Raw genomic sequence first — 27,836 nt, forward strand, 5'->3', positions numbered from 1 at the left:
GCCTTTAAAATGGATGGCTAGGATCACCCAAACAATGTGGGCCCCCACTGTATTTTAAGCTAGTGTGTAGATAACTCTCTACACATATGTGTAGGAACCGTTTTCTCATATATATATATATATATATATATATATATATATATATATATATAAAGGCCCTCACATAGATAGGGTGTCTACAAAAAATCAGATCCATATGATCATCTCAACCCTACGATTTGTGGAGGTAAAATGGATGTCTTTAAACCTTCATAAATTAGTCCATTTTTTGCCTCCACAGTTCGAATGGTTAGGATGATCCTATGGATCTGATTTTTTGTGGACACCCTATCTATGTGAGGGCCTTAAAAATGAATGGTTTGGATCACCCAAATAATGTGGCCCCCACTGTATTTTAAGCTAGTGTGTAGATAACTTATCTACACATATGTGTAGGAACCGTCTCTCTCTCTCTCTCTCTCTCTCTCTCTCTCTCTCTCTCTCTCTATATATATATATATATATATATATATATATATATATATATATATATATATATATATATATTGAATCCGAAAATCAAATGTTTTACTTTATCTGAATGTGTACTCATGGATTCAAGATAAAAAATTACAAAAGACAAAAAGCCCCACCTCACTCAATGGTGACTTTCCAAATGAAGTGCTCATGAAGAACTGCAATTTTCCACTAGCAAATTGGGAAATGTATCACATCTTTCTAAAGCTAAGCTTTCAAAAAGAAAACAAACTCAAAGAACCCATATATGTAATTTAACCCAAAAATCAATCCCTGAAGAACCCATATATGTAATCCAACCCAAGAATCAATCCCTTACTTCTAAATAGACATCGACTCATGATTCCAATATAAAAACTACAAACAAGAAAAAGTCCCACCTCACTCCATCATGACTTTCAAGCGTAGTGCCCATGAAGAACTGTAAGTAATTTCCCACTACCAATTTGGTAAATGTATGACATTTTTCTAAACCTAAGCATTCAAAAGAAAACAAACTAGAAGTCTACTCATGAAATCCAATATAAAAAATCACAAAACATAGAATTTAGACCTCATTCCATTACGACTTTCGCGCCGACCTCCTTCATTTTCTCAATGATCTTTTCCGCCTCCTCTTTCGCTACCCCTTTCTTCAACAAAGTCGGCGATTTCTCCACCAAATCCTTAGCTTCTTTGAGACCCAAATCAGTAAAAGTCCTCACTTCCTTAATAATCTTAATCTTAGAAGCAGTATCAAAACTCTCAAGCTTCAAATCAAACGCGGTCTTTTCCGCCTTCTTCTCCTCCCCTTTGGGGGCCGCACCTCCGCCTTTCCGACCGCCAATTCCCATTCCCATTCCGGGCATCATTACCGTCATGATCGGCATCTCATTCACGTCGAATCTCTTCCTCAAAATCTCAGTCAGATCTGAGACTTCCAATAAAGTCAGCTCTGAAATCTCATCAACGATCATTGAAACTCGCTCTATGGGAATCATCGGCTTTGGATTTGATGTTTCTTGCTGAGTTGAAACTGATTCCCGAGCCAAGCTCGAACGATTCCATGGCTTTATTTTGATGAATTCGGGTTTTCTAAAGAGATCTGAAACCCTAGAAGTTGAAATGTGGAGAGATTTTGGTTCTGAAAACCCTAGATGAAAATGCGATGGTCTAGAAGTTGGATGAGAGAAATTAGGGTTTCGAGAAGCGATTTTGGAAAGGGAGAATAGATACTTCATAGTGGGTGTGTTTCTTCAAACCCTAGATATGGCGGATTGGATTGCCTGCAGCCATGATTGAGCTTCAACTTAAACCCTAGAGCGCGGTTTTTCGCTGTAAGGGTTTATTAAAATCAGTTCAGAAAATTGTCCGTGGCTTGGAAATGATATTGCCACCCCCTTTTCCCGCATTCCGCCTCCTCCTTTTTATTTCTGCCTAAAATAATTTTTTACCCTTCTGTTTGTCTTCTCCTACGAATAAAATCGCATGAACTGAAGGAGAGTAAAATTGTTGAGAAAGGGGTGGAAATATCAAATATCATGCCAGGTGTGCAAAAGGGAATAACGATGGTCTTGTTGCCTCATTTAGTCTTCTCATGAATGAGAAAAGTACAGAATGAGGGCCAATGTTTAGTGAAAATATGGATTGCAGGCACCTTTTAAAACAGAACAAAAAAAGGCTAATCTTCAAAATCGAGTTGGAAAACATCCCTAATATCCTTCTGACATCAACAGAAACGTCATTCAGCCTCCTTTTTCATTACTGGCGTGTTTCATGAGGTTCTTTTGGTTCGTCTGGAATTTGAACCAACAGAAGTCACAAAACCTTGTATTCGTTTCTATCTTGGCCGTCGGAAATACGTAGAGACGGATGAATGCTTGACACGTGTTGAAAACTTTTTTGAATGCTAGCGGCTCTATACATAGTCGGTTTGGTTTGGATTGAAATCTTTCTATGAACCCAGAGTTCTTGGGTTCCTTTAAATCTTGGTCGTCGCCAATATGAATAGACGGTCGGATCCACGACACGTGGACATCAATATGAAACAGTGGCGTCTTCTAATAATATCACTCTCTGTAACCATTATTTCCGCTGGCGTACCCATTATTCCTACTCCCCTCTCTATAACCATTATTTCCATCGGCGTACTCATTATTTCTGTTGGCGTACCCGCCGACGTATCCATTATTCCCCTCTCTATAACCATTATTTTCATCGGCGTACTATTCTTATTCCACTCTCTGTAACCATTATTCCATCGGCGTACCCATTATTTTCGCCGGCGGATTATTCCCCTCTCTGTAACCATTATTTCCATCGGCGTACCCATTATTTTCCTCTCTGTAACCATTATTTCCATTGGAGTACCCATTATTTTCTGCCGGCGTACCCATTATTTCTATCTTGGCCATCGGAAATACCTAGAGACTGATGGATGCCTGACACGTATTGAAAAGATAACGTCTGCCGTTCTAAGCCAAAAAATAAGTGAGAAAAGATAATGTCAGTGTTCCAAAAAGTACAATAACATTGGGGTTCCAAAAAGTTTTCCAACACGTGTCAAGATCCATCCGTCTCTAGTTATTTCCGACGGCTAAGATAAAAATGAACCCAAGGTTCTCTCGGTTCAAATACACATTTAAATGAACCAAAAGAAGCCTCATGAATCGGGCCAATTTAAGAGGCAGTAATGAAAAATGAGGACTCTGTCGATGTCAGAAGGGTATCAGGGTCTTTTGACCACCCGATTTTGAAGTTTAGCCCTTCTTTTGTTCTTGTTTTAAAAGGTACTCGCAATCCGTATTTTCACTAAACATCAACCCTTATTCCGTACTTTTCTCTTTATGAATTGATAGTATCTTTAGTCATTGGTACACTGAAGAGGGTGTTCCTGGTGATAAAAAGGGGCGGATATATCACTTCCCGAAGTGTATTAGAAAAATCCTAGAGAAAAAAGATGGAAATAAATCCTATGGAAAAAAATGGAAATCAGTACTAAAATTTAAACAGGGATTTTTTTTCTCCTATTTCCAACCTCATCTCTCTCTCTCTCGTGTAAGTATTGAAGTAAGTCATGCAAGGTCTCGGACTAAGTCATGTCATGTGTCAGGGTAAATCATGTTATCAGGCGGGGTAAATCATGTTACAAGATAGGGTAATTCATATTACATTATTAGGTTAGGGTAAGTCTTATTATTGCTCAGGATAGGTGGTGTTATTTCTCAGAGTAAGTTGGGCCTTAAAATAAGTCGTGTTTGGTCTTGGGAAAAGTCATGTTATGCCTCAGGATAAGTCATGCCAGGCGAGCCATGTAATATCTTAGGATAAATCATATTGTGAGTTGGGGTAGGATAAATCTTGTTGTTGGTGGGGTTAACCATGTTATGAGTCGGTGCAAATTATATTAGAAGTCAATATATGTCATGTTATGTTATCAGGTAAGTCATTAATTCTAATGGTAAATGATGTCAGGTCTTGGGGTAAGTCGTGCAAGTTTTGACTGTAAGTCATGTTAGGTGTTAAGAGGGCTTGGTGGTACATGAACAAAATGGAAAGGACAGAGAGACCACTGTGCAATTGGGTAAATAGAGACAGAGATAGTGAGATAAAGTGAGAGACAATAAAATAGGGGGAAATTGTTAAAATGGCTTTTAGCTTTTTCACATGCATCGTTCAAAAGCTCTTTCATACCCTAAAATACATATAGGTTTTACCGGCGTAAAAAGGAATTACATTTACCGGGGTTCGTGAATGCCAATAATAGTAAGCCCCCCCCCCCCCCCCCCCCCCCCCCCCCCCCCAAGTCCTATGCGGGCAAAGTATGGAAAGGATAGAGAGACCACTATGCAATTGGGTAAATAGAGACAGAGATAGTGAGATAAAGTGAGAGATAATAAAATAGGGGGAAATTGTTAAAATGGCTTTTAGCTTTTTCACATGCATAGTTCGAAAGCCCTTTCATACCCTAAAATACATATAGGTTTTACTGGTGTAAAAAGGAATTACATTTACCGGGGTTCGTGAATGCCAGTAATAGTAAGCGCCCCCCCCCAAGTCCTATGCGGGCAAAGTGTAAATCAGTTCCCCCCCGCCAAGTGTAAATTCCTGGATCCGTCCCTGCTTGCATCATAGAAAAAGTCCAAAATACCTCTATCTCGTTGGAAATAAGCAAAGGGAAATGTTATCAGCACTACTGTATTTTGATGAGGGCACTCCTCTTAATTCAATGTACGGTATGGCCCGCACCATAGGATGATCCAAACTGTCCATTAGAAGGGCCACAATCTAAATAGGTTGTGCCCCACAATCTAAATAGGATCAACCTATGGAAATGTTAGAGGGTTGATCGGAGGGTTAGGATCAACCTATGGAAATGATTGTTGGGGCACAACCTATTTAGGCTGTGGCCCATCTAATGGACGGTTTGGATCATCCTATGGTGTGGGCCATACCGTACTTTTAATAAAGTGAGAAGTGCCCTCATCAAAATACAGCCGTGCTGATGACATTTCCCTAACCAAAGCACCCTTATTTATACAAAATAACCAAAACACCTATATTTTATAAAAATGACCAAAATACCCCATCCGGTGTGAATGACCAAAATACTAGGGGTGCAACTCGGGTCGGGTTGAGGCCCCACCCGAGATTGCATTCTCTCAACCCTAACCCAACCCAACCCAACCAGAGCCTCGGGTTGAGGATGGTCAAAAAATGACCAAAATACTCAATCTCGTAGAAAATAACCAAAATACTCAATCTCCTAGAAAATAACCAACATATCCCTATCTCATAAAATGACCAGAATGCCACCAGTCATAGATATTGAAAAACATACTTCTATCCTGTAGAAAATAAGTAAAATAATTTCATATTGAAGAAAATAACCAAAATACCATTATCTCATATAAATCTGACTAAAATACCCATATCCCATGCAAAATGACGAGTTTACTCATATCCTGTAGAAATTTACGTAAATACTCTCATCTTTTATGTACCCCTACATCATAGCAATCAGGGGTGTTTTAGTCACTTTAGAAATGAGGTATTTTGATATTTTTTTCATTGGATATGTTATTTTGGTCATTTTATGGGATAAGAGTAAGTCGATCCTGAGAAATTATATGCTGAAGGGCCGTATGGATACGTAAATGTGGTGCGATAAAGGCACCACGCTTGATATCAAGGATGTGATGATTCGTACACGCTTATAAGGTCCTTAATCATATAATTTCTCGTAGTCGTCGACCCTTATCTATGTGATAAGGGTATTTTGGTCATTTTCTGATGTAAAGATGCTCGCTGCAATTAGTGACGTGGTCATCCTTTGCTATATCATTCCTATAAATTGACCAATATCAGCCAAACTGTAGAAATTAAAATTCAAAAAGGTCGGTAAACAAAACAATAAAAAAATAACTTCTGAAGAAAAAAAATCCAAAAAGGTTAGTGATATTTGCACTACCATGTTTTGATAATTGAACTATCTCACCTTGTCTTTTATTTTTTTAAATGGCTCCTGACTGCGTTTTGGAATTGTAATAAGTAAATAACCATTGGCAGCTGGTTAAATAATAAAAGACAGGTGACTTAGGTCACCTTGGCGCAAGTATCAAAACATGGTAGTGAGTGGTGCAACTCGGGTCGGGTTCAACCCGAGAAAAGGTCGGGTCGCGTCGGGTTGAGGGTTTGGCAACCCGACCTGAGTGAAACCTGGACATGTTTTATAATTTTTTATTTTTTAAGCTTTAAAACTTGGGTTGGGTTGGGTCAGGTCAGGTCGGGTTGAAGCAGCGTCAGGTCAGGTTCAGGTTTGAAAAATGGTTTCCTCAGGTCGGGTCGGGTTGAACCTCGTCGGGTTGGAAATTGGGTTGGGTCGGGTTTAGGTTGTAAAAATGGGTTCCTCAGGTCGGGTTGGCCTACCCGACCCGAGTTGCACCCTAGTGAGAATTCCAGTAGACTTTCCCAAAAAAAAAAAAAAAAATTAAAAGGAACTTTCCCAAAAAACAAAAGAAATACTTTCCTGGAAAATTCGTACAACCCAAACAAAGACCTTGAATTAAAATAAAAGTCGTTTCTCTCTGCCAAATTATGTTTCTTTCCCCAACTTAAAACAGTTTTTATTTGCGTAGAAGAACGACCCTGCAGAGATTCTCTCTCTTCCCCTTTCACTCTCAATCTCTATATGTGAAGAAACAAATTCCTCTCTTTTCATCAATTTCATCTACTCTTTCTGCTTTCCCTAATTCCTAGAATGGCTTCCGAGAATCAGTTACAGGCTATTAAGGTACACTCATTTCTACCATTTTCTTTCTCTTCAAATTCCCTTTTGATTCAAACTAGAAGTAGAAATCTCATGTTTTTAACTACTCAGATTGCGAAAGTGCTAATGGTTGGGGCTGGTGGCATTGGTTGTGAACTTCTCAAAACCCTAGCTCTATCTGGTTTTCAGGATATTCATATTGTAAGCAGTTTTCAGATACTTGTTTTACTCTTTTAGGGTTTTTCAATTACAGTTTTTATTTTATGTTTATCAGTTGGCAGAGTACTTGATTGTGTGCTTTTCTTTTACTCTTTTAGGGTTTTTTCTAGGGTTTTACTACAGGGGTTTCTCTTTCCCTATGTTTAAGTGCTTAATTGAGCGTAACACTAATAAAAAAGTTAGAAAAAAGAGGGAAAAGGTTGATTAGAGGTAATCGAACCTCCTAACCGTAAAGTTCGAGAGTAATCTTAACCATAATAACTGCATTGTAACTACACAGTGTTTTTAAACGCGGATGCGGCGTGGAACGCAGCCAAAGAAAATCCTAGTCGACTCGACATGACGTGGTCGAGTACTCGGTTGACTCGGTTGAGTACTCGATTGATGTGGTCATAATTCGGGAGAGTCAAAGGAGTTTTTATTGACTCCATAGGGCAAAACGTGGAATGTGACCAAGCTAAAGGGAGTCGACTCGGGGGAGTCCATGATGACGCAATGGAATTTTAAAACTATGCCCCATATACCCCAATGACATGCACATTTTATCTGAATTCAGTTTTACAGTTGGAAAGTTTTTTTTTTTTTTTTTTTGATGGGTAAGCTGGGGTTTGGCGGGGACCCCTACCTGTTTATTGAAGAAAGAAGGATATCACAATCAAAGCATGAAAAATAACACTCCTTCCCCAAGAAACAAATCTGAAGGAAGGGGGGACGACAAAGCAAAAGGGGAGGAGAACTCCCTCGCAAACCTTACAAAACAATTTTTCATATGCGCTTCGGAAACAAGTTTCGCTTGCCGTTTCTGGTATTTTATCTGATTATGCTATTTTTATGTTGTTTGTGGTTTGATAAAGATTATGAGAATGGGTTGACATTGCTGCTTTATTGTTGTATTACTTAGGGTATTGTAAGCTTTTTTGTGTAAAAAATTTAGCAACTACAGTTCAATCAATTATTAAGATGGCCTTCTTGGACTATCTTCTTGATGTTGCCTGGCTACGCGTGCGTGGGCGTTTTAACAAGGATGAATGACAACCACACCTAGTCACCTACCAGCGCAAATCAGAGAAGAAGATAGAAGGAAAACGTCAATTTTCTCCCATCTCTATATTATTTCAGAAAATCAATACTTGTTCACTTTCAAATGTCCCATACATCTTTTATAATAAACATAAAGTCTCATCCTAGCAGCTTTCTAAAGATAACCGCCAAACCTCTTAAAACTAGGAAACACTCTAATAATAGACTCCTAATAAAAGTAAAAATTTCAAACTACTAAAATATAGAAACTACTAAAGATATAAAACTCCTAATAATATATTGGAGAATCTCAAATTTAATTTGTTTCTAAAGATAAAGGTAACTATTAGCAACAGAATCTCTTGGCTCCAAGCTGCCAAAAGTTGGGGCTGCATCGCTTCTGAAAACATGGCGCTCTTATTGCTTTGTGCATCTACTTCATATTTTTGGAAATTCATCTCATTTTATTCTTTTGATTTATTTCATTGGTAAGCTAGGCTTGAATGTGAAGTCCTTTATTTGGTCTAAGTTGGGCAAATTTCACGTAGAATTTGCAAGACAAACTTAAAGGCTAATTGTACTTTCTTAGATCTTTAGCAAATTATAGCATTGACATTGCTTGCCGGCAATTCTCTTTTGGTAATCTGTATAACTGAATTTTGTTTACATGATAAAATCAGCATCAACTCTCAACTCAACTCAACAAAGCCTTTGTCCCAAACTAGTTGGGGTCGGCTAAATGAATCCTTTACAAAAATTTCATGAAGAATGTGATAAAATCAGCATCAAAGAAAAAGAAATCAAACAGCAAACCTTCGAATTTCTCGTTAGCTGCTAGAATTCTCCAATCGGAATGGACTTGAGCTAACGTGGTACTTTGTACATTACACCAAAATATCTCCATGATTTTTTAGGGGCGCTTTGAATCTACCACCCAATTGGAATGGACGTGAGCTAACTTGGTACTTTGCACTTGACACCAAAATATCTCCATGATTTTTTAGGGGCACTTTGAATCTACCGATGGTAAAAACCTTTCTAATCTATCACCTTATGGGCAAGGGAGTAGGAAGATTTGCATTGAAGAAGATCAGTGATTGTAACTGTCCTTGTCCACCATTGAGATAAAAAAATAGCCCGAGTGCTACTGGGCTTGTTCCAACTTAAGTTGATTGGACACCCCTTAAGGCCCACCACAGATAGAGGATCGCACTGAAAGAGGATCAAGTGACTCTAATTCGAAGTACCTAGGAATATCCTCACGAGTATTGTTAGCATAATATCTTTTAAGAAGCTCTGGAAATTCATATTTGAAGTCTCACCTAGTGCATTCCTAATGCCACATTTCTCTCTATGATATTCCAGTTCATTAAAACTTGACCATAAATTTTGGAAAGGGAAATCATAAAATATTCTGAGCAAGTTGAGAGCCCTATTGCCAGTTTTTAAACCTGAGTTGAGTGACCAATGTAATGATATTTGAGGAGACTCGAAATGATACTTGATCCATAAAAACATTTAGAAGTTGATAGGTTCAGGCTCAACATAAAATAGATCAAGGTGAAGAAACTCCTTGCTTTACACACAGACCCCCACCTGCAACAACAGAACAACTCATACGAACGCGTGATTAATAACACCGATTACACGTTGATTCATTGGTGTCAATTTTCTTGATGTGTATTCTTATGAAAGCTCAAATGTAATTATCCTAGAAAATTTCACATGATTCACTGGTGATAATTTTCTTGATGTGTATTATTAGCAAAGCTTGAAAATATTTATCCTAGAAATATCACATGCTTTGAAAGCTTGTCCAATAAGTGTAGAAAGTCATTATTTTCACCATTAAAAATAATCATTATTTTCAACTCAATATATTCTCTTAATTATATAAGCTGATTCTTTCTCACACAGAAAAAAACTTGCTCTGACAGGATGTTTCAAATGAATAAGCTGAAGTTAACTTGCATCCATGCAGAATCATGTTGGGTCAGAGGGCAGAATTTACTTGCAAAAACATAATTCTTAGATTGAACATCTTTGTTCAAAATTCTAGAAATGTTTTTGAAGATAAATTATCATTGTAACAATTCCAGCCTCTACATATCACATTTTCAGGATAAAAGTAATGTGGGTACTACATGCTACTTGTCACGCCCCCAAACCGAATTCCGGTCTAGGTATATAACATCGCCACATATCCATCAAACCGCGAATATGTAAGGCGTTCAAAAGATCCATGCATTAAAACAGAGCAACTAAGGCGTTGGCTCTTCGGCATAAAGTCACGGGGTTTGCTCCTTGTTGACGAGTGTTCGAATCCCGCCCCCGACTTACCCGATACACGTGGTGAGTGGGTCGTTGCGTGTATCCGTAGGGACTAGTCCTACTCCTGAAGGGGTTGGGGACATCCTACGTCATCAAAAAAAAAAAAAAAAACACTAAATCATTCTTTAATTATTGATCATCTAACTGTTAGAGTAATAAATGCAGAAACTGAAATCCCTTGTCCAATGGACTACATCAATTTAAACGAAATGAAATGAAAAGGGTTTATTCCTACTATAACTATGGTCTCAATTAAACCGAATAACTGAAATAAATCAAATCCTAAATTGGTCCCCTTGTTCACACCCAAGCCCGTGCAACAAGCATCCTACTGTTCTCCACCTGTAACATAGAATACGTGGAATGAGCTAAGACCCAGTGAAATAGACAAGTCTACACAAATAAAGAATAATAATAACTTCATTAGAAATAATTGAATAACTGGCATGCAAGGCAATAACTGTAAATGGCCTAGCAATCTAGCTAGCAACTGTGATAACTGGCATAAGCATGCAACAACTGTAATTGAAAATCTTTAACTGTGTCAGTAACTGTGCTTGATCTCCCAGTGTGGTGAGACTAGTACTGTTAGACTATGTAATCAACGGAACCTGCCTACTAACTTGTAGGAAGCCGAATCCCAACGACCTCGTACATGATTACACCGCCAAAAACACTGCGTAGGGTCATAACTGCGCCTTGCTCCGTGACCTTCCTTCAACCACTTAGAAAAGTCTCACGCACGGATAATCATGCCATACACTTCGTCTCAAGGGACATTGATTGTTGCATCTTCACTCGGACAAAACTATGTCCTGATGCAAAATTGTGACTATAAAAGTCTAACTGATATATACATGCAATAGTGAATCTGAACTAGGATTCACACTATACCGTGAATATTGACCCTCGTGTATACTAACACAGTCAATACCAATCATAATCAATCAAGAACATGTATAAACTTTGCATAAAAGTCATATTCAATATGTAGAATAACTGTGGTAGAACGAGTCTACTCACCTGTGATACTAATTTGATTTGTTTCCCATGAAATAATTCTTTCGATCACTGTATAGTATCACCTACAATCCTTATTAACCCTTGATTAACACTTTGGATTATTATCTAGATTCTTCGGGGCAAATCCATGCCTTCAAAACTGACCAGAAGAACATTCCCGCAATTGGGCCCAAATAGTGTGTTTGGATGTCCAAACGGGGTGTTCGAGGACTCCTTCGAACGTCCGAATCACTTCTTCGGGCGTCTTTGAGATTTCCCCCCCTCTCAGCAATTCTCAGGTACATGTCTTCGGACGCCCGACCCTCACCCTTCGGGCGTCCAAGGACCCCTTCGGACGTTAGTTTCGGGCGTCAGAATATCGCGAGTTGGGTTTTCCCAACTAGCGCGAGAACACTAGTTTTCTCCAATTTTCTTCCCCAAAAACCCATCTTTTATCTCATTTTAGGTACATCAAATATCTTTAATGATTTTCCCTTTTTGTTTCTTATTTGATTGGGCATCAAATGCGAAAAAGCGCTAAGATCTTCGGGGAAAACCAATTTCCCTCTACCCTAATCAATGGTCCTTCCTTCAAGAATCATTTCACCTCGAAGAACACGAGATCCTCGCTTATGATGTATGTTTGTTGTTTCCGATCTAACAAACCCTAGATCCAATCAGCTAATATCACTCTCAAGGGAGATTTGAATCTCTGTAGAGAATAGAATAAATCGCAATTGTACTTTAATTAGATATACATACCTCTTTAGGAGATGGATCCCCAAGATTTTCCTCGTTCTCCTCTCCCAAACACTCTACACGTTCTCTTTAGGGTTTAAGTTCTGAAATTTGTGGCTTAAGTGTATATTTATAGACTCTTGTTAAGAGTCCTAAAGTGCTAGGCTTTTAGAAGCCCTAATTTATTCCAACTAGGAAACTAATTAATCCCCCTTTTATTTTATTAAATTAAAATTTAATTATTCTTGGGACAAAAATACCCCCCTCCAACACGTTCTAACGTTTTGGGGTATTTCACTACTCACCACAGCCTTGATGAGTTTTTCATTATTCTCTAGTTTGTTTAATCACCGGCCTAAAACAGTAAATCACAATATCTTAGTGGTGACCAGAATTAGGGATTCGGAGGAAATGAGCCTTCGTAACATGCCAATGTTAAATGTAGAAAAGCTAAAAAATTTGCCATATGTTACTTTGAATCACTAAATTTCTTCCAAATTTTTGTTGCAAAGAAGATATTCCTCTCGCTGTAACTCTCTGTTTCGAGGGGCTTCTTTTGTTATCTATTTCCATTTTACTTTTCAGTTCTTGGATGAATATATCTTTAATCTTGCACAATGAGTACATCTTCCACAAAAGTTTACTGGATCTTTTTGAGTTTCCTGCTTTAGGTCAGTGCATGTGAGTTTATGCATTCTTCTTTTTCATCCTTATTCATACAACTTGTATATGTTTGTCTATAGATTGACATGGACACAATTGAAGTGAGTAATCTAAATAGACAATTTCTGTTTCGCCAATGCCATGTGGGGCAGTCTAAGGCCAAAGTAAGTAAGTTTTATTAACTTATTTTATTTTCTTCTCCACAAACCATTTTGCGCAATGCTTCCTACTTGCTGCTTGTTTAGTGAGCTAGATGCCTTCGGTTAATATAAATTTAGTGTAATCATACATTTTTTCCCACCAGGTTGCTCGAGATGCTGTGTTAAGATTTAAGCCTCACATAAACATTACTCCATACCATGCAAATGTGAAGGATCCAGAGTTTAATGTGGATTTTTTTAAGCAATTCAATGTTGTTTTGAATGGTCTTGACAACTTAGATGCTAGGCGACATGTGAACCGCCTTTGCTTGGCTGCTAATGCCCCTTTGGTTGAAAGCGGCACCACTGGATTCCTAGGACAGGTGATATTATATTGTAATTTCTACTGTAAACCCTTTGTTTTACATCAATCATTTTGTTTTTATATTTCGAGCTTTATAACTTATGCATCTTAATAATAAGATTTGTTCGCAATGGCAATAAAGCATTGGCTCGACCCATGACCTGGCAATTGTCTGTTTCTATCCAACCTAATAGTTGATCTAGTCGCTCATAATACTGGTACAAAATTTAAGTCAAGGAGCATAATATTAATTTAGGAAGGATGAAACAAGGTGAATAAAGCATTAGCTCGACCCATGACTTGGCAATTGTCTGTTTCTATCCAACCTAACAGTTGATCGAGTTGCTCATAATATGGGTACAAAATTTAAGTCAAGGAGCATAATATTAATTTAGGAAAGATTAAACAAGGGGAAACCATTCTACTGTTGTGCTCTCTAGCTTCTACAAACATGGTCTACCATGTCTCACTAGCCTTCAGTGAACTTATGTATATGGACCTTAACTCGCACATTTGATGTCCTATTTGTTATTTGTTACTTGTTAGTGTATACATTTGTGTTTTGTTGCAGGTGTTGGGGTGGTTCAACATTTATACTTCTTGCATGAGTATTTTAGGCTCTCTTTGTCTCTCTCTCTCTGTCTCTCTCTCTCTCTCTCTCTATATATATATATATATATATATATATATATATATATATGAGGAAAAGGATTGTACGCTCGAGTGTACCATCCTTATGGTACGCTCGAGTGCCCAATCACATGTGGGCCCATATTTTTAGGATGATCCAAAGCATTCATTTGAAAGGCCTTTATATTGATGGGGTGTGTACCAAAAATCAGCTCCATAGGATCATCCTAACCCATCCATTTGTGGAGGTCAAAATGGACAGACACTGTTTGTCCACAGATCTGCCCATTTTTGCACTCCACTTTGGAGGGGTTAGGATGATTCAATGGAGCTGATTTTTGGTACACACCCTATCTATGATGGGGCCTTGCAAATGAATGCTTTGGATCACCACAAAAAAATGTGGGACCCATGTGATTGCGCACTCAAGCGTACCATAAGGTTGGTATGCTCGAGCTTACAATCCTTTTCCTCTCTCTCTCTCTCTCTCTCTCTCTCTCTCTATATATATATATATATATATATATATATAGGCACTCTTGTCAATTTGTCATTTAGCTCTCACTTATTGCCTCCTTTGCATGTTAAGGCGTTTGCCATAATTTGACTATATGAGATTAAGGAAAATATTTTGCTTCTCTCTACATGGTAGTGCAGTTAAGTAATCTTTTTTTTTTTTTTTTTGAAAATGACATATTTCATTGAGATTAGAATAGCATTAGGGACCAGTAGTCCCCCCTGCATTACAAAAGATCAATGAGAACTGGATTGGGCATACCCAACCAGAGAAAAACCTTAAAACAAAGCAAAAACAGTCTTGGATCTTTTCTTCCCTTTCGTCGTACCATTATCTTGAACAATTTTCGTTTCAAAATTCCAAACGATTCTTTCTACATCCTCATTAGTCCCTTCAAAATGCCCTATTAAATCTTCAGCCGGCTCTCCTATGCAGAGCACTTCTCCTGTTCCTCCATGATGTGCTTGATTTGAAAATTTGGCATGTCAATGAGAAGGTGCTCCGGCAGCCGATTCAAGAATACGTAGTTTTTTCTGCCGGCAATCCTCTCCTCCACCAGCCGGATACCTACGACCTTGCTGGCTTTCCAATTCGACCGTCTCGCAGCCCTTTCCTCGCTTAACAACAGTTGGAAGAAAGGGTGCTTGTACAACGGCGAATGTGAATCCTTGATAGAGAGCATAACAACAACACATTGATCGAGCTGGTCATGAATACTAGAAGCTAAACGCAAAGGCTAGAAATTACACCACCCATTCATCTATAATGGGAAGTGATCGCCAATAACTAGAGATCCCACTTCTAGCAAGAGTCTGCCTCAGAATTTGCATCACTCCCTACTTGCTAAAGAAACATGGGATGTTGATAGACACTCCCCACGAGTCTTGGAGAAGACAACCCAAGATGTAGAATATAAGTAAGAGTACAGGTGAAGGAAAGAAGAATATAAAAGAAAGAATGATGTCATAGGGTTTAGTAGACACTCCCCATGAATACAGAAGAAAGAATGATGTCATAGGGTTTGATAGACACCCCGCACGAAATTCATAGCTTTATGTATGGACGGGTTAAACACAAAAATACGCCAATGCAATTAATTAATGGTAATCAGTCCAATCATAATCCATAACATGATAACAAAAATCACAGCATAAACATTAAAATGAATCACTAAAACATAAACAAAACCGTGAAAAACACAGTCTACTAATCTCAACACTCCCCCTCATGCTGAAGCTTAGATATCATCCATTCCCAACTTGTGACAAATTAATCTAAATTGACTTGATCAAGAGTCTTTGAAAATATTTCCGCTAGCTGATCTTTTGACCTTAGACACGTAGTAGATATTAGCTTGCTTGTGATCTTTTTCTCAAATAAGGTGACAGTCCACTTCAATGTGTTTAGTTCTGTCATGGAATACTGGGTTACTAGCAATATAGTGACATCTTGATTATCACGTAACATCTTCGTCAACATGTCAACCTCAAAACTTGTCTCTTAATGAGGAATATTGGAGTCTTCAACCACAACAGCTCACATGAACTATGAGCCATTGCACAATATTCTACCTTTGAACTAGAGTGTGCAACTATATCATCCTTGTTGCACCTCCAAGTAGATTGCCACCAACAAATGTACAATACACAGTAATCAAATGTCTATTAGAAAGAGATCCTTCGCAATCGGCATCTGAAAATGTCTACACAGTCTTCTTAATAATAATTCCTCTGTCTAGTACACCCTACAAGTACTGTATAATATGTTAAACTACATTCCGATGATCAACAATAGGAGCATGTGTAAATTGAGTCAACTTCCAAAAAATGCAATATCAGGATGCACAAAGCCGCATTGCCAATCCATTGTCATTGAGTTTCTCTTTTCAACACCTCCATAGGTCCTCCGCCAAATGCCCCAATTTTTTTCCCCGAAAGGTAGCTTGCGAGGAAGAGGTGGTTGACTAATGAAGTGAAATTCATCCTCTATCATCTCTAACCACCATTTCAGTACTGACCTGCCGTAAATTATCCTCAAAACTAGGGAGAAGTGAAAAAATTGATGTAAGATTTTAAACTCTGTGAGCGCCATAGAGACTTTATTGCCGAGAGCCTTTCTATGTTTCAGAGGTGGATGAACGCACAAGCCATGAGAAACTAGAGCGACTCTGGGCCTTTGTTGCCCAATGATATTTATCTCTGTTTTAATAAAATTTTATTATCTTTTGTCATTACAAAAAGAGACTAGGGCAACTCCAATTCTTGTATTGTTGGAGGAATGGTGAAAAAGGCAATGCACTGGTGATTTAGTCACTCTGCAGTTGGTGTGTGGTTTGCAATGGCGAGAAGGCTGTATCCAAACTCCTCTTCATAAGGCAATTTTATAGTACTGGGAGTTTGGCAATTTGAGATTGTGGCTTCATCAACTTCGGGATGAGACATTTTTGCTGGAGTTGTAGATCAATGGAAGAACGGGATCATGGGAGGAAGGGTTGCTTCAATCTCTGAATGGGGGACCCTTGGGAGAAATTATTCAGTGAAGGAGTACGAACAGGATTGGATTAGGGAAAAAATGTATGCCATGTGTCTGGTGGACCCCCAGGTCATCGTTAATCAAGCCAGACTTTCTAGATCCCTGTGTGGAGATCTGATCTTGGAATATGGGGTCCCTATGTTAGAAAATGTGTTCCCTTGATTGTTCTAAGAAAGATAATTAGCATAATACCCAACCTATATACGATTTTTCAGGACAAGGGTCTGAAGAACACAAAGTGTTTCTTGGTAAATATGATGATGCAGTGCATACAGTAGCTCAAGGCACACTTCAAAGGGCCCACATGACAGTTCTTCAATAAGAATTCTTGACTATGGCGCAATCTCATTGCAATACAATGAGGCATGCCAACTATCACTTCGTGGGCCCTACCTTTTGACTGATCATGGTTTTTCGTCGAATAGGGCTTACAGTGGATCTCCAATGGCCCAAAAGTATGTGAATCGGACAATCCTAATATCTAATACTATATATTTTAGGGCGTTGAATGTGAACTGTTACCTACAAGTAGTTTCTGACCATATTTAGTGACCAAAAATACATTTTATCGGATGCTATGATTGTCTAATTGATGCAATTTTGTGCCATTGGAGATCAAACATAGGTCCTGTCAAATGGACTGTCCAGATCAACCATAGCCCCCTCTATGTAATACTCACCACGCCTCATTTTATTACAATGAAAACTCGCCTCATCTAAGCATTTCTATCTAAAACCCAAGAAGCAGTCGAAGACAAGAAGAGACTCAACTAAAAGAGGATGAAAATTTGCTGACTGTGACAATGTTATCACCATCAAAAGGTGGCCCACAGCCTTAAGGATGCACGAAATTGAGGATTTCTGAAACTCCTATTTACAAGTATACAACCAGTTAAAGCTTGATTCTAATTTGAAGATTTTTGTAACGTGGTGAGGACTAGAAAATGTCTATTATGAGTACGCATTTTGGGAGAAAAAGGAAGTGTTTTAGTTGGGGAGTATGAATTATGAAGCAATCCTGGGTTTAGAAGTTGGAGTCTTAATTTAGCGTTTGCTGAATTTTACGTACACTAGGAGTTTGTGTAATGCAGGAAAAGAAGTTTATTTGGGGTAGGAGTCCAATTTAGGTGGTTTTGATATTTATATCAAGGTTTTAAATTTTGGTTTCGGTACGTATTTCGGACCCCACCGGATTTCGGCGAAATCCAAAATTTCAGTCCGAAATTTGGTATTGAGCTTCGAAATTTGGGACTGAAATTCCGAAATTTCAGACCGAAATTCCGAAATTTCGGCTGAAATTTTGCATTTATTTATTTATTTAAAAAAAATGCCATTTTCTCGAAATTACCGAAATTTGGTATTTCGCGAAATATCAAATTTCGGAAAATTTCGGTTTCGGAAACCATGGTTTATATATAGGGGCCATTGCAGAGATTTCTGCATGTTATTTTATGCTGGAATTTTTGGCCATAAAATAAAATTTGTGTGGTTCTTTTAGCTCAGTATGTGCTATGTATAGCCTTTTGCTATTGCTGGGGTTAAATAGAAAATGAAAAGTAGTTATCGGAGACTCCTTGGTTTTTTGTTTAAGCTCTTGATTTGTGCTTTCTGTACTTGTTATCTAATGTCTCAAACCTTATCAACTAACTTCAGCATTATTGATTACCATGATGTTTTTGCTGGACTATGGTGCATTTATTTTTTAAACTGTTTTTTATGTGGCTATTTATTTGTTTTTCGTTTACGGAGCAGGTCACTGTACATGTGAAGGGTAAAACGGAGTGCTATGAATGCCAGCCCAAACCCACTCCAAAGACATATCCTGTCTGCACCATCACTAGTACTCCATCCAAGGTATCGACAGTTGGAAGGATGAGAAAAGTTTTCATCATCTTCCATTATTTTCATTGTCCATATTAGTCTACTGGTTTTATGTATGTTTGCAGTTGTACTCTTGCTTTGGAGTATTTTTATTGAAGATGAAAAGTTCTCACTTTTCGTCTATTCTATTTAGTCAAAGTTCTTAAGGCAGTTTGATTTTGCTATGGGTCCTTTCTAATTATATTTGGAAGCTCACTAAAAATATTTGTACTAGCTTCTTAATTTGAAGTTTGGCTCTTGGAGGAAATTAACTAAAAAATTACATGATGACGTGGACGAAATATTTGGCTATATTAATAAGTCGAAGGTGATTTAGCATATCTATGTTGCGTTACGGGAAATGCTATTTCTTACATGTTGAAAGAGTAACAATTGATTATGTTGTACTACTGTAAAGCTAATTATGTCCCTATGCAATATTCAGTTTGGTTTCTGTTCTGATCCAGATTGTGAAATTCACTTGATGAGATTCGCATGACTGTCCTCTCTCCTAAAGGTAACGATAATTTATTGAAAACAAGATCAGAGATAAATTGTGAAAGGGGCAAATGATGCCCAAAACCAAAGAAGTGTTATGTACCCTGTTCTTTGCCAACAAATCTGCAATAGCCGTTGCCTTTTAAAGTTAAGAAGAAAAATAGCCAAAACCCTACTTAAATTTGGATCATGTGCACACAATGCTCTAGTAGAGAGCATTGTGTTAATCAAGAGTGTTGCATTGGCGGAATAATAGGATTGAGGTTTTAGAAGTGCAGGGTACACTTTCGGATTGTAAAGAGGTGATTACTAAGGAAATTCTGGATTACTACCGGCAGTTATATTCAGCAGAAGATATTTTACGACCTACATTGGATGCGGTGAGCTTTACCTCGCTTGATGCTTCAAGTCGCTCGGGGCTTGAAGGCCCTTTTTTGGCTGAAGAGGTGGAGAAAGGGGTGTTCTCCTTGCATCGTGATAAAGCGCCGGGGCCAGACGGTTTCTGTCTTGCTTTTTTTCAGGATTGTTGGGAGTACGTAAAGGGAGACGTCATGGCCTTCTTTCAAGCGTTCCATGCTGGGTTGAAGCTGGATCGGGGAACAGGTGCCACCTTTCTTGCTCTCATCCCCAAAGTTAAGGGAGCAGTGAAGATTTCCGAGTTTAGGCCTATCAGTTTGGTAGGGTGTTTATATAAGCTCTTGTCTAAAGTGTTGGCGGATCGGCTCAAGAGGGTTCTCCCCTTTATCATCTCAGAGAATCAATGTGCCTTTGTTGCCCAGCGACAAATTTTAGACTGCTCGATGGTAGCCAATGAAATGGTGGATAACATGGCAAAGTCAGGGAAGCAAGGTATTATCTGTAAGCTAGACATGGAAAAAACGTATGACAGGGTGGACTGGCAGTGTCTGGACTACCTCTTTCAAAGAATGGGTTTCGGGAGAACATGGTGTGGGTGGATCCGTAGTTGTTTATCTTCAGCTCACTTTTCAGTTCTGATTAATGGCTCTGCACACGGTTTCTTCCAATCGTCTCGAGGATTAAGACAGGGGGATCCTCTCTCTCCCTTTCTATTTGTCATTATAGCGGAAGCCCTCAGCGTGCTGTTGAAGAAAGGTCGAATGGAGGGGTTGATTTCCGGGGTAGATTGTAGTGAGTCTGGGTTTCAGATCTCGCATTTGCAATTCGCGGACGATACTTTACTCTTTAGTTCTTCCCAGGCCTTAAAGATTCTAAATCTTAAGGCTATTCTTCGGTGCTACGAGTTAGTGACAGGTCTTCGTTCCAACTTCTCAAAATCTCGTCTTTACGCTTTGAATATGTCCGCCGAAGGTGCTTCCGATCTAGCGACGATTATGGGATGTTCCTTGCAGAGTTTGCCTGCCTCTTACCTGGGATTGCCTCTGGGAATAGGTCGACCTCGAAAAAGTGCATGGGATCACATTGTGGATCGAATTGAGCGAAGGCTGGATACATGGAAGAGGAACTTATTATCTAAAGGTGGCAGGTTAACCTTGATCAAAGCTGCTTTGGCCAATATACCCATTTATCAGCTATCATTATTCAAATGCCCGGTGTCTGTGGTCAAGCGCATTGAACAGATTCAACGACGATTTTTGTGGGGGGGTTTAGCGTCGAAGCGGGTCCTGGCGCTAGTGAGCTGGGATTCAGTATGTATGCCCCTTCAAGGGGGAGGCCTAGGTATTCGGAGGATCAAGCAGGCCAATCAAGCATTGATGGGTAAATGGTTATGGAGGTTTGGTGAAGAGAAGTCAAGACTATGGGCTAGAGTAATCTCAGGTAAATATGGTGTTGCTCCAGGTGAATGGACTTCCTTGAATATATTCAACAAACCGGGGGTGACGATTTGGTGGGATATTCTCAGCCTCTTACCACTATTTGATCGTGAAATAACGTATCGTGTGTACTCAGGCGAGCGGATATCTTTCTGGCCCATGCGGTGGTGTTCGGCTGTACCGCTCCAAGCCCTATTCCCGGATCTTTATCTAGTTGCAGCGAAGAAGTATCTCTACGTGAAAGATTGTTTTGATTACGTTGGAGGAAAAGTTATATGGCAGCCTCCTTTCCGTCGGAATTTCTTTGACCGCGAATTACCATCAGTGACGAACTTATTTCAGATTCTGGAGCAGAATTATGTTAGAGTCTCTGGGAAAGACAAAAGGTTGTGGGCCGCAACGTCTTCAGGCAGCTTCTCGGTAAAGTCTTTTTATAATAGGTTGGTGCCTTTTGAGGTTAATCATCTGATAGCAAAAGTGTGGAAAACAAAGGCGCCCCCTAGAGTCTGCTTCTTCGGGTGGGCGGCGTTAAGAAATCAAATACAAACAGTGGACTTCCTGCGTCAAAGGCACATGCTGATTGTCTATCACTGTACTTTATGCCTTGCATCAGGGGAGTCGGTTGATCACATTTTCATACACTGTCGAGTAGTAAGGGAGATTTGGGGGAGGCTGCTAGGTCGATTTGGCATCATATGGGTGTTCCCTTCATGTTTGCAAGATTTGTTTGCCGGCTGGGGATGTATACCTTGGGGAAGCAAGGGAAAGAGGTTGTGGTGGCTATCCTTAATGGCGGTTTTATGGGTAATATGGACAGAAAGGAACTCTCGGATCTTTGATGGGAAAGCTAAATCTCCGTTCTTTTTATTTATTAAGGTAATTTCGCTTACTATCTCCTGGGCTAGAGCCTTGCCGGTATTCCGTTTCGTCTCGGCATTTGATCTCTGGGAAGGGTGGACGGTAGTGTGCCATAGCAAGGAAGTTCAGCAGGTACCCTTTCAGCATTGGAGCCCTCCTCAAGAAGGGCACTTTAAATTAAATTTTGATGGTTCAAGCTTGGGCAACCCAGGCCCTGCAGGGATTGGTGGAGTATTACGAGATAGCAACGGTGTCGTCCTGAAGGCTTATTCTGGGCCACTCGGCATAGCGGATTCGAATGAGGCTGAGGTAAGGGCAGCGCATCAAGGCATAGTCAGCTTGGTTAGGGAAATATCATACAGCTGTGTTGTGGAGGGTGACTCGCTGAATGTTATAAGATGGCTCAGGGGACCTCGGACTCCCCCGTGGCGCTTTCTTAAATTCTTTGACGAGATTACAGATATCTTACAGGGGCGGCCGGTAACTTTTAATCATGTGAGGCGCTCTGCTAATGACGTAGCAGATAATTTAGCAAAAGTTGGCGTATCGTTGCAGGCTTTAGAACTCTATGATTTTCTCCCGCCCTAATTGTATTGCCTTAATTTTGTCTTATTTTTCTGTGTTGTAAGGGGGACACCCTCAGTCTTCTTTTAATATAACTGCTACCATTCAAAAAAAAAAAGAGTGTTGCATTGGCATCTTTGTCAAGAGTGAAATCTAAACTGGGAGTTGAGGTTTGGACTTGATTTATTTTTGAGCTGATTTAGGTGCTTGAGTGAGGAATTGGTGGTTCAAAAATAAAAATAAAAATCAATTAGTGGGAGCAACTAGGAAGTTTTATTGTGTGCAATCAATAAAACCTTTTGTCAACTTTCAAAAATAAAAAAATAAAAAATAGGAAGTGTTCATTAAAATAATATTGAAATATTTAAATTCTGTATCTATTGTTTTTAGATTTCTCAAACAACTTATTTATTGAGTGTGTTCATCTTAGCTACTTAGATCTAGATTTAGAAATGCTAAAAACTGGAAATAGTATAAACCTGGTTAAGTTAAAGGTGCTCTAATGACGTTACTGCTAGTCGGTGGTGGGGTAAGAGGAGTTGATGGAGCGGGAGTGGAGCCTTGATCAAGGATTCCTGCAACTAAGTTCTTGAGGCATTGGAACCTAAGGTTTTGGGATATGGTATCTCGTTAAATGGGGAAAACGGGGAAAAACAGAAGATTTAAAGTATACGAAGAAATTTGAAAATCTGTTTTTGAATGATAGAGAATTATATTAAATAGAAAAGGGGAAAACCCCGTGACCGAGATGGTCAATACAAAGAGGAGAAAAAACAACAAACCAAGGATACAAAGCCAAACACAGAAGCCCTCAAGGAGGGAGGAAATAAAAATACAAAGGTAGGCCTACTAACTCCAGTCCAGGCTAATCTATCTGCGTCACTATTTGCTGAACTTATGACATGCTGAAATCGAACCGTGATACCCACCAAAATTTGAAATATTGTCATTATTGCAAGAACACTGGTTTCCATTTGGCCAATTATTTTAACATTGCTACATGGATTGATAAATCTGTTATTTTTTGACATGAATAGGAGTCTTTCTTATGAACCATTAGCTTAAGAAACGGATTCTCAAGTACATATATCAATGCAAAAATGCAATTAGATTGCTTGGAACTCGATGTTGTCAACTTGGTTTTGGCCCTAATTGAGTCAATGAAAAACTCACTGAATTGTTTCAAGCCAGTGGAAACCTCTTTGAGTTTACTTGTTAATGCCTCTGATGAGTTTGAAGTGGATCGTACATTAGGACACAATATATCCTTCAAAATGATACGACTGGCTTATGCTAATAATGCCACTTCTAGATTAACACTTGATCTAATTTTGTAAATTAATGATGGTTTTATAGATTATAAATATTGCGCAATACAAAGGGTATTGCCTGATACAATATCGGTTATTCAGTTGGTAGATAAGAACTGTTAACTAACCAACTTATCCAAAAGCTTAAGCTGTTGGAGAAAGGCGTTATTTATCTTTTATACTTTAACATCCCCCCGCATGTGTGGCCCACTTGGCAAACACGTGGCACATGTGGTCCCACTTTGGGCCGACCATCGCATGTGGATTTTTGCTATCCAGGAGGTTTGAACTCAAGACCTTTGGCTCTGATACCATGTTAACTAACCAACTTCTCCAAAAGCTTAAGCTGTTGGAGAAAGGCGTTATTTATCTTTTATACTTTAACAAGAATAAAATGTACTAACAACAAATAATATGTATAATCCAAGACTCTACTCTGGTGTCATGGATTATAAATATCGCACAATACAGAAGGTATTACCTGATACAATATTTGTTATTCAGTTGGTAGATAAGAAAAACATAGTGTACTAACAACAAAGCATATGTATAATCCAAGACACTACTCACCCACAAAATGCCACATTTAGTTAAAACACTTGACCCTGATCTAATGCTGTAAAGTAAATAATAGTTTCATGGATTATAAATAGATAAATTATTGCTCAGTACCAAGAGATATTGCTTTACAGGACTCGGTTTTCAGTTGGAAGATATGAACAACATGCATGTATAGTCCGATGCATCCACTACTAATAAAAAAAATAAAATAAAATTATACTGTATCACTTGCTATAATGTTTAACATGAGATATGGTATGATATGGACCGAATTTTAGGGTGCTTGATACATATAAAAAATCCATTATTTCGAAGTACAAATAGTTTCTTAGTAAGGTAGATATTACAATCCTAAGTGTTGAAAAGTGTGAAGCAACCAATTACTTCAAAAGCTTAAGCTGTTAGAGTTGATGTCATTTTATCATTTATGCTTCAACACTCCCCCTCATGTGTGGCCCTTCTTTTTCTTTTTTTTTTTTCTGGGTTGGCTAACACATGGATTTTTAATTTGGAGTTGTTGGGTTTAGAAATATGACTGGATGTAGTAAATATGACTGGATAGGAGGTACTTAAGATGGATATCTTTCGCTATCTTGGTTCAATTCTACATAAGGAAGGAGAGATTGAAGAGGATGTTAACCATAGAATAATAGCAGGTTGGTTGAAGTGGAAGCTTGCCTCAGGAGTTCTGTACTACCGTAAAATCCCTACGAAGTTGAATGGAAAGTTTTATAAGACAGCTGTGAGGCCAGCCATGCTGTACGGCTCAGAATGTTGGGCCACCAAGAAGCAGCTTGTGCATAAGAATATAAGATGAGTGTAGCGGAGATGCGAATGCTTAGATGCATGTGTGGCCACACCAGGTTAAAAATAGAATTAAAAATGAAGACATTTGTAAAAAGGTGGGGGTGGCACCAATTGAGAAGAAGATGAGAGAGCACCGCTTAAAATGGTTTGGACATATCCAACGTAGGCCTTTGGATGCTCCACTGAGAAGAGGCGACTCGTGCCAAGTTGATGGAGTAAAAAGAGGTAGGGGCAGACCGAGAACAACTTGGGTAGAAACAGTGATGATTGACTTGAAGAATTTGAATTTTGCTTCCAGTTTCCTGACCGGTTTTCACCAGTGTCCGGTCACCTTGGGTGGGACCCAGTTTATTTTGAATTTTCCCAATGGCGGGCTTTCCTATTGCCTTTTCTGAATCTTTCCTTTTTTGTTCCTGGGGAGTCTGCATCGAGAGATCTTTTCTATTTTGGGAAATCTCCTTCAACCTCTGGCTTCCATGTTCCGGCAAGCTTTCCGGTAACAAGAAATCATTTAGTTTAGAGAAGAGAGGGGGGGGGGGGGGGGGTTCTGAATTCTCGGATCGTTTACGAATCAACCACCATCGAGTTCAGAGCATATGTCCTGTCCAGATTACCTTCTTTCTCTTTTGGTTCTTTCTGAGCTGGGGAAGATTTCTCTGTGTTTTTTTTTCCTTTCTTCTTCTTCTCCCTTGATTCTGTCAAAGGTAAGGAAGGGGCTTGAAGAGCTTGGGCCCTCTGATTTTGGAGAAATCTTGAAGGGCTTGGGTCCTCCGTTTTCCTTTGAAAATCAAGTAGACGAGCAGAAAGATCTTCATGAGGCCAGTATTCTTGGGCGGTTTGGAGAGCTTTTTCTACGTCTAAGGATGGCCTATTTAAGGAATCATCACTGGTCCTTTTTTTGAGCGCATCCACATGCCTGAAGAAGTTAGGTGATGGCTCAGTTTGTAATGGCCATACTCCTTCCTCTCTGATGGGAGATCTGCATCCTTTGTTCTTTCCTTTTTTTCCGGGGTCTTTCCTTTTTTTCCAGGGTCTGGAGGAAGTGAATCCATGAGAGGGAGAGGAAGTCCAATGGTGATCCTCTAATCACTTTCTAGGGAGCCTTAGAGTCCGTCTATTCCAAAAACTGAAGGTTGTTAAAAGCTATATGGGTATCAATAATAAATCTCATTCAAGAATTTGGACGAGAGAAAATGTCAAATTAAAATTGAGGTTAAGATTCTGGATCATAAGGAGTAAGAGGCCCCTCTCCAGGAGAGAGCTTTCCAGACTGGCTTGAAGAATTAATGAGTTAGAATCAACAATTTATTAGAGGCAAAGGTGGAAAGCTTCTTGGCTGGTAGATCTTGGACGGTATTCTAGAGACAAATTGGGTCTTGACTCTACATTGGCATCAGTGGAGCAAGGTATGATTCTAAAACTTGATATTGAAAAAAACGTTTGATAGAATGAAGTGGCCTCTATTGTTTTGGACCCTTGAAAAATAAGGTTCCGGTGATGCATCTCCTTTTCTCATTTTTTCATAATTATCAATGGCGGCCAAGTGGGTCATTTTGGCGCCACTAGGGGCCTTAGGCAGGGTGATACTTTATCCTTCATCCTATTCACTCTTGTTGCAAAAACTATTGGTTACATTCTATCCAAAATATGGCCAAAGTTTGTTACATTCTATTCAAAATGTGGCCAAACCAAATTCTAGTCGACTCGACGCAGTGCGGCCGAGCACTTAGTTTGCACAATCATAATTTGGGAAAGTCAAAGGAGTTTTGATTGACTTGGTTGGGCGAAATGCAAACTTGGACAAGAACTTGAACAAGGTAAAAGGAGTCGACTCTCACTTGTCGACGATTGGCGCATGTACTTTTTTTTTTAATGAATGGCAATTGACACATGGAGTTTTGAAATAATGATTCAAAGTAATGTGCAAGGGTCTCCTAAATGTCCTGGAATCCTGTCCGAGTAGTTGTATTGTATCTATTTTCAATGTGGATCACACTATTATCTTGTCTTAGGTCACAATGACCCAATCCTCTATGTTCAATGCTTTTATAACCATCATTGAAGAGACCGGTGCTAAAAAAGTGATAGACAAAAATCTCTTCTCTACGACATAAATGTCGATGAGTCGGTGATTGCGGACACTGCTTCCCTTTTGAGCTGTAAGACGACCTCTCTTCTTTTAAAGTAGCTTGGTTGATGCAGATCAGTGGAAGAGAAAGAGAAGAAAGAGCCGAAAGAAGAAGGAAAGAAAGGGAGGAAATGGTTTGTAAGCAGCTGCTCAGATAAGCTTATCTGAGCAGAGCTCACAAACTATTGGGGTGTCGGGGGACATTTTTGGGGGGATCCAAGCATTCATTTGGAAGGCCCTTCCATGGATAGGGTGTGTACCAAAAATCAGCCCTATAGGATCATCCCATCCCTGCCATTTGTGGAGGGGAAAAATGGGCATAAACATGCCCATAGAGTGTGTATCCATTTTCCCCTCCACCTTTGATTGGGTTAGGATGATCCTATAGGGCTGATTTTTGGTACACACCCTATCCATGGAAGGGCCTTCCAAATGAATGCTTTGGATCCCCCCAAAAATGTGGCCCCCCTATAGTTTGTGAGCTCTGCTCAGATAAGCTTATCTGAGCAGCTGCTCACAAACCATTTCCTCGTATATA

The 27,836-nt window shown here is 39.2% G+C and overlaps 2 protein-coding genes across 2 annotated transcripts in view; one reads left to right on the plus strand and one right to left on the minus strand.

The window, feature by feature from the left end:
- Nucleotides 1-739: 739 nt before the first annotated feature.
- LOC143883569 (Ribosomal protein L12 family protein) lies at nt 740-1,960 on the minus strand. Its single transcript, XM_077386910.1, has one exon. It carries the CDS (start codon nt 1,734-1,736, stop codon nt 1,071-1,073), a length of 666 nt encoding a protein of 221 aa, XP_077243025.1. The 5' UTR covers nt 1,737-1,960; the 3' UTR covers nt 740-1,070.
- A 4,584-nt stretch (nt 1,961-6,544) lies between these two features.
- The window catches only part of LOC143885209 (SUMO-activating enzyme subunit 2-like), a 49,033-nt gene continuing 27,741 nt past the window's right edge, over nt 6,545-27,836 (plus strand). The window contains exons 1-5 of the mRNA XM_077389271.1: nt 6,545-6,787; nt 6,875-6,964; nt 12,817-12,900; nt 13,041-13,259; nt 18,672-18,773. Coding sequence (XP_077245386.1) covers nt 6,755-6,787; nt 6,875-6,964; nt 12,817-12,900; nt 13,041-13,259; nt 18,672-18,773 — 528 coding nt within the window. The 5' untranslated portion in view covers nt 6,545-6,754. The remainder of the gene's footprint in view (nt 6,788-6,874; nt 6,965-12,816; nt 12,901-13,040; nt 13,260-18,671; nt 18,774-27,836) is intronic.

Source organism: Tasmannia lanceolata, unplaced genomic scaffold (genome assembly GCF_043159265.1).
Source record: "Tasmannia lanceolata isolate RefF3 unplaced genomic scaffold, GAP_Taslan_0.1 ptg000008l, whole genome shotgun sequence".
Lineage (NCBI taxonomy): Eukaryota > Viridiplantae > Streptophyta > Magnoliopsida > Canellales > Winteraceae > Tasmannia > Tasmannia lanceolata.

Coding starts and splice junctions, on each gene's coding strand:
- LOC143883569 (XM_077386910.1), bottom strand. CDS start 1,736: ATGAAGTATCTATTCTCCCTTTCCAAAATCGCTTCTCGAAACCCTAAT.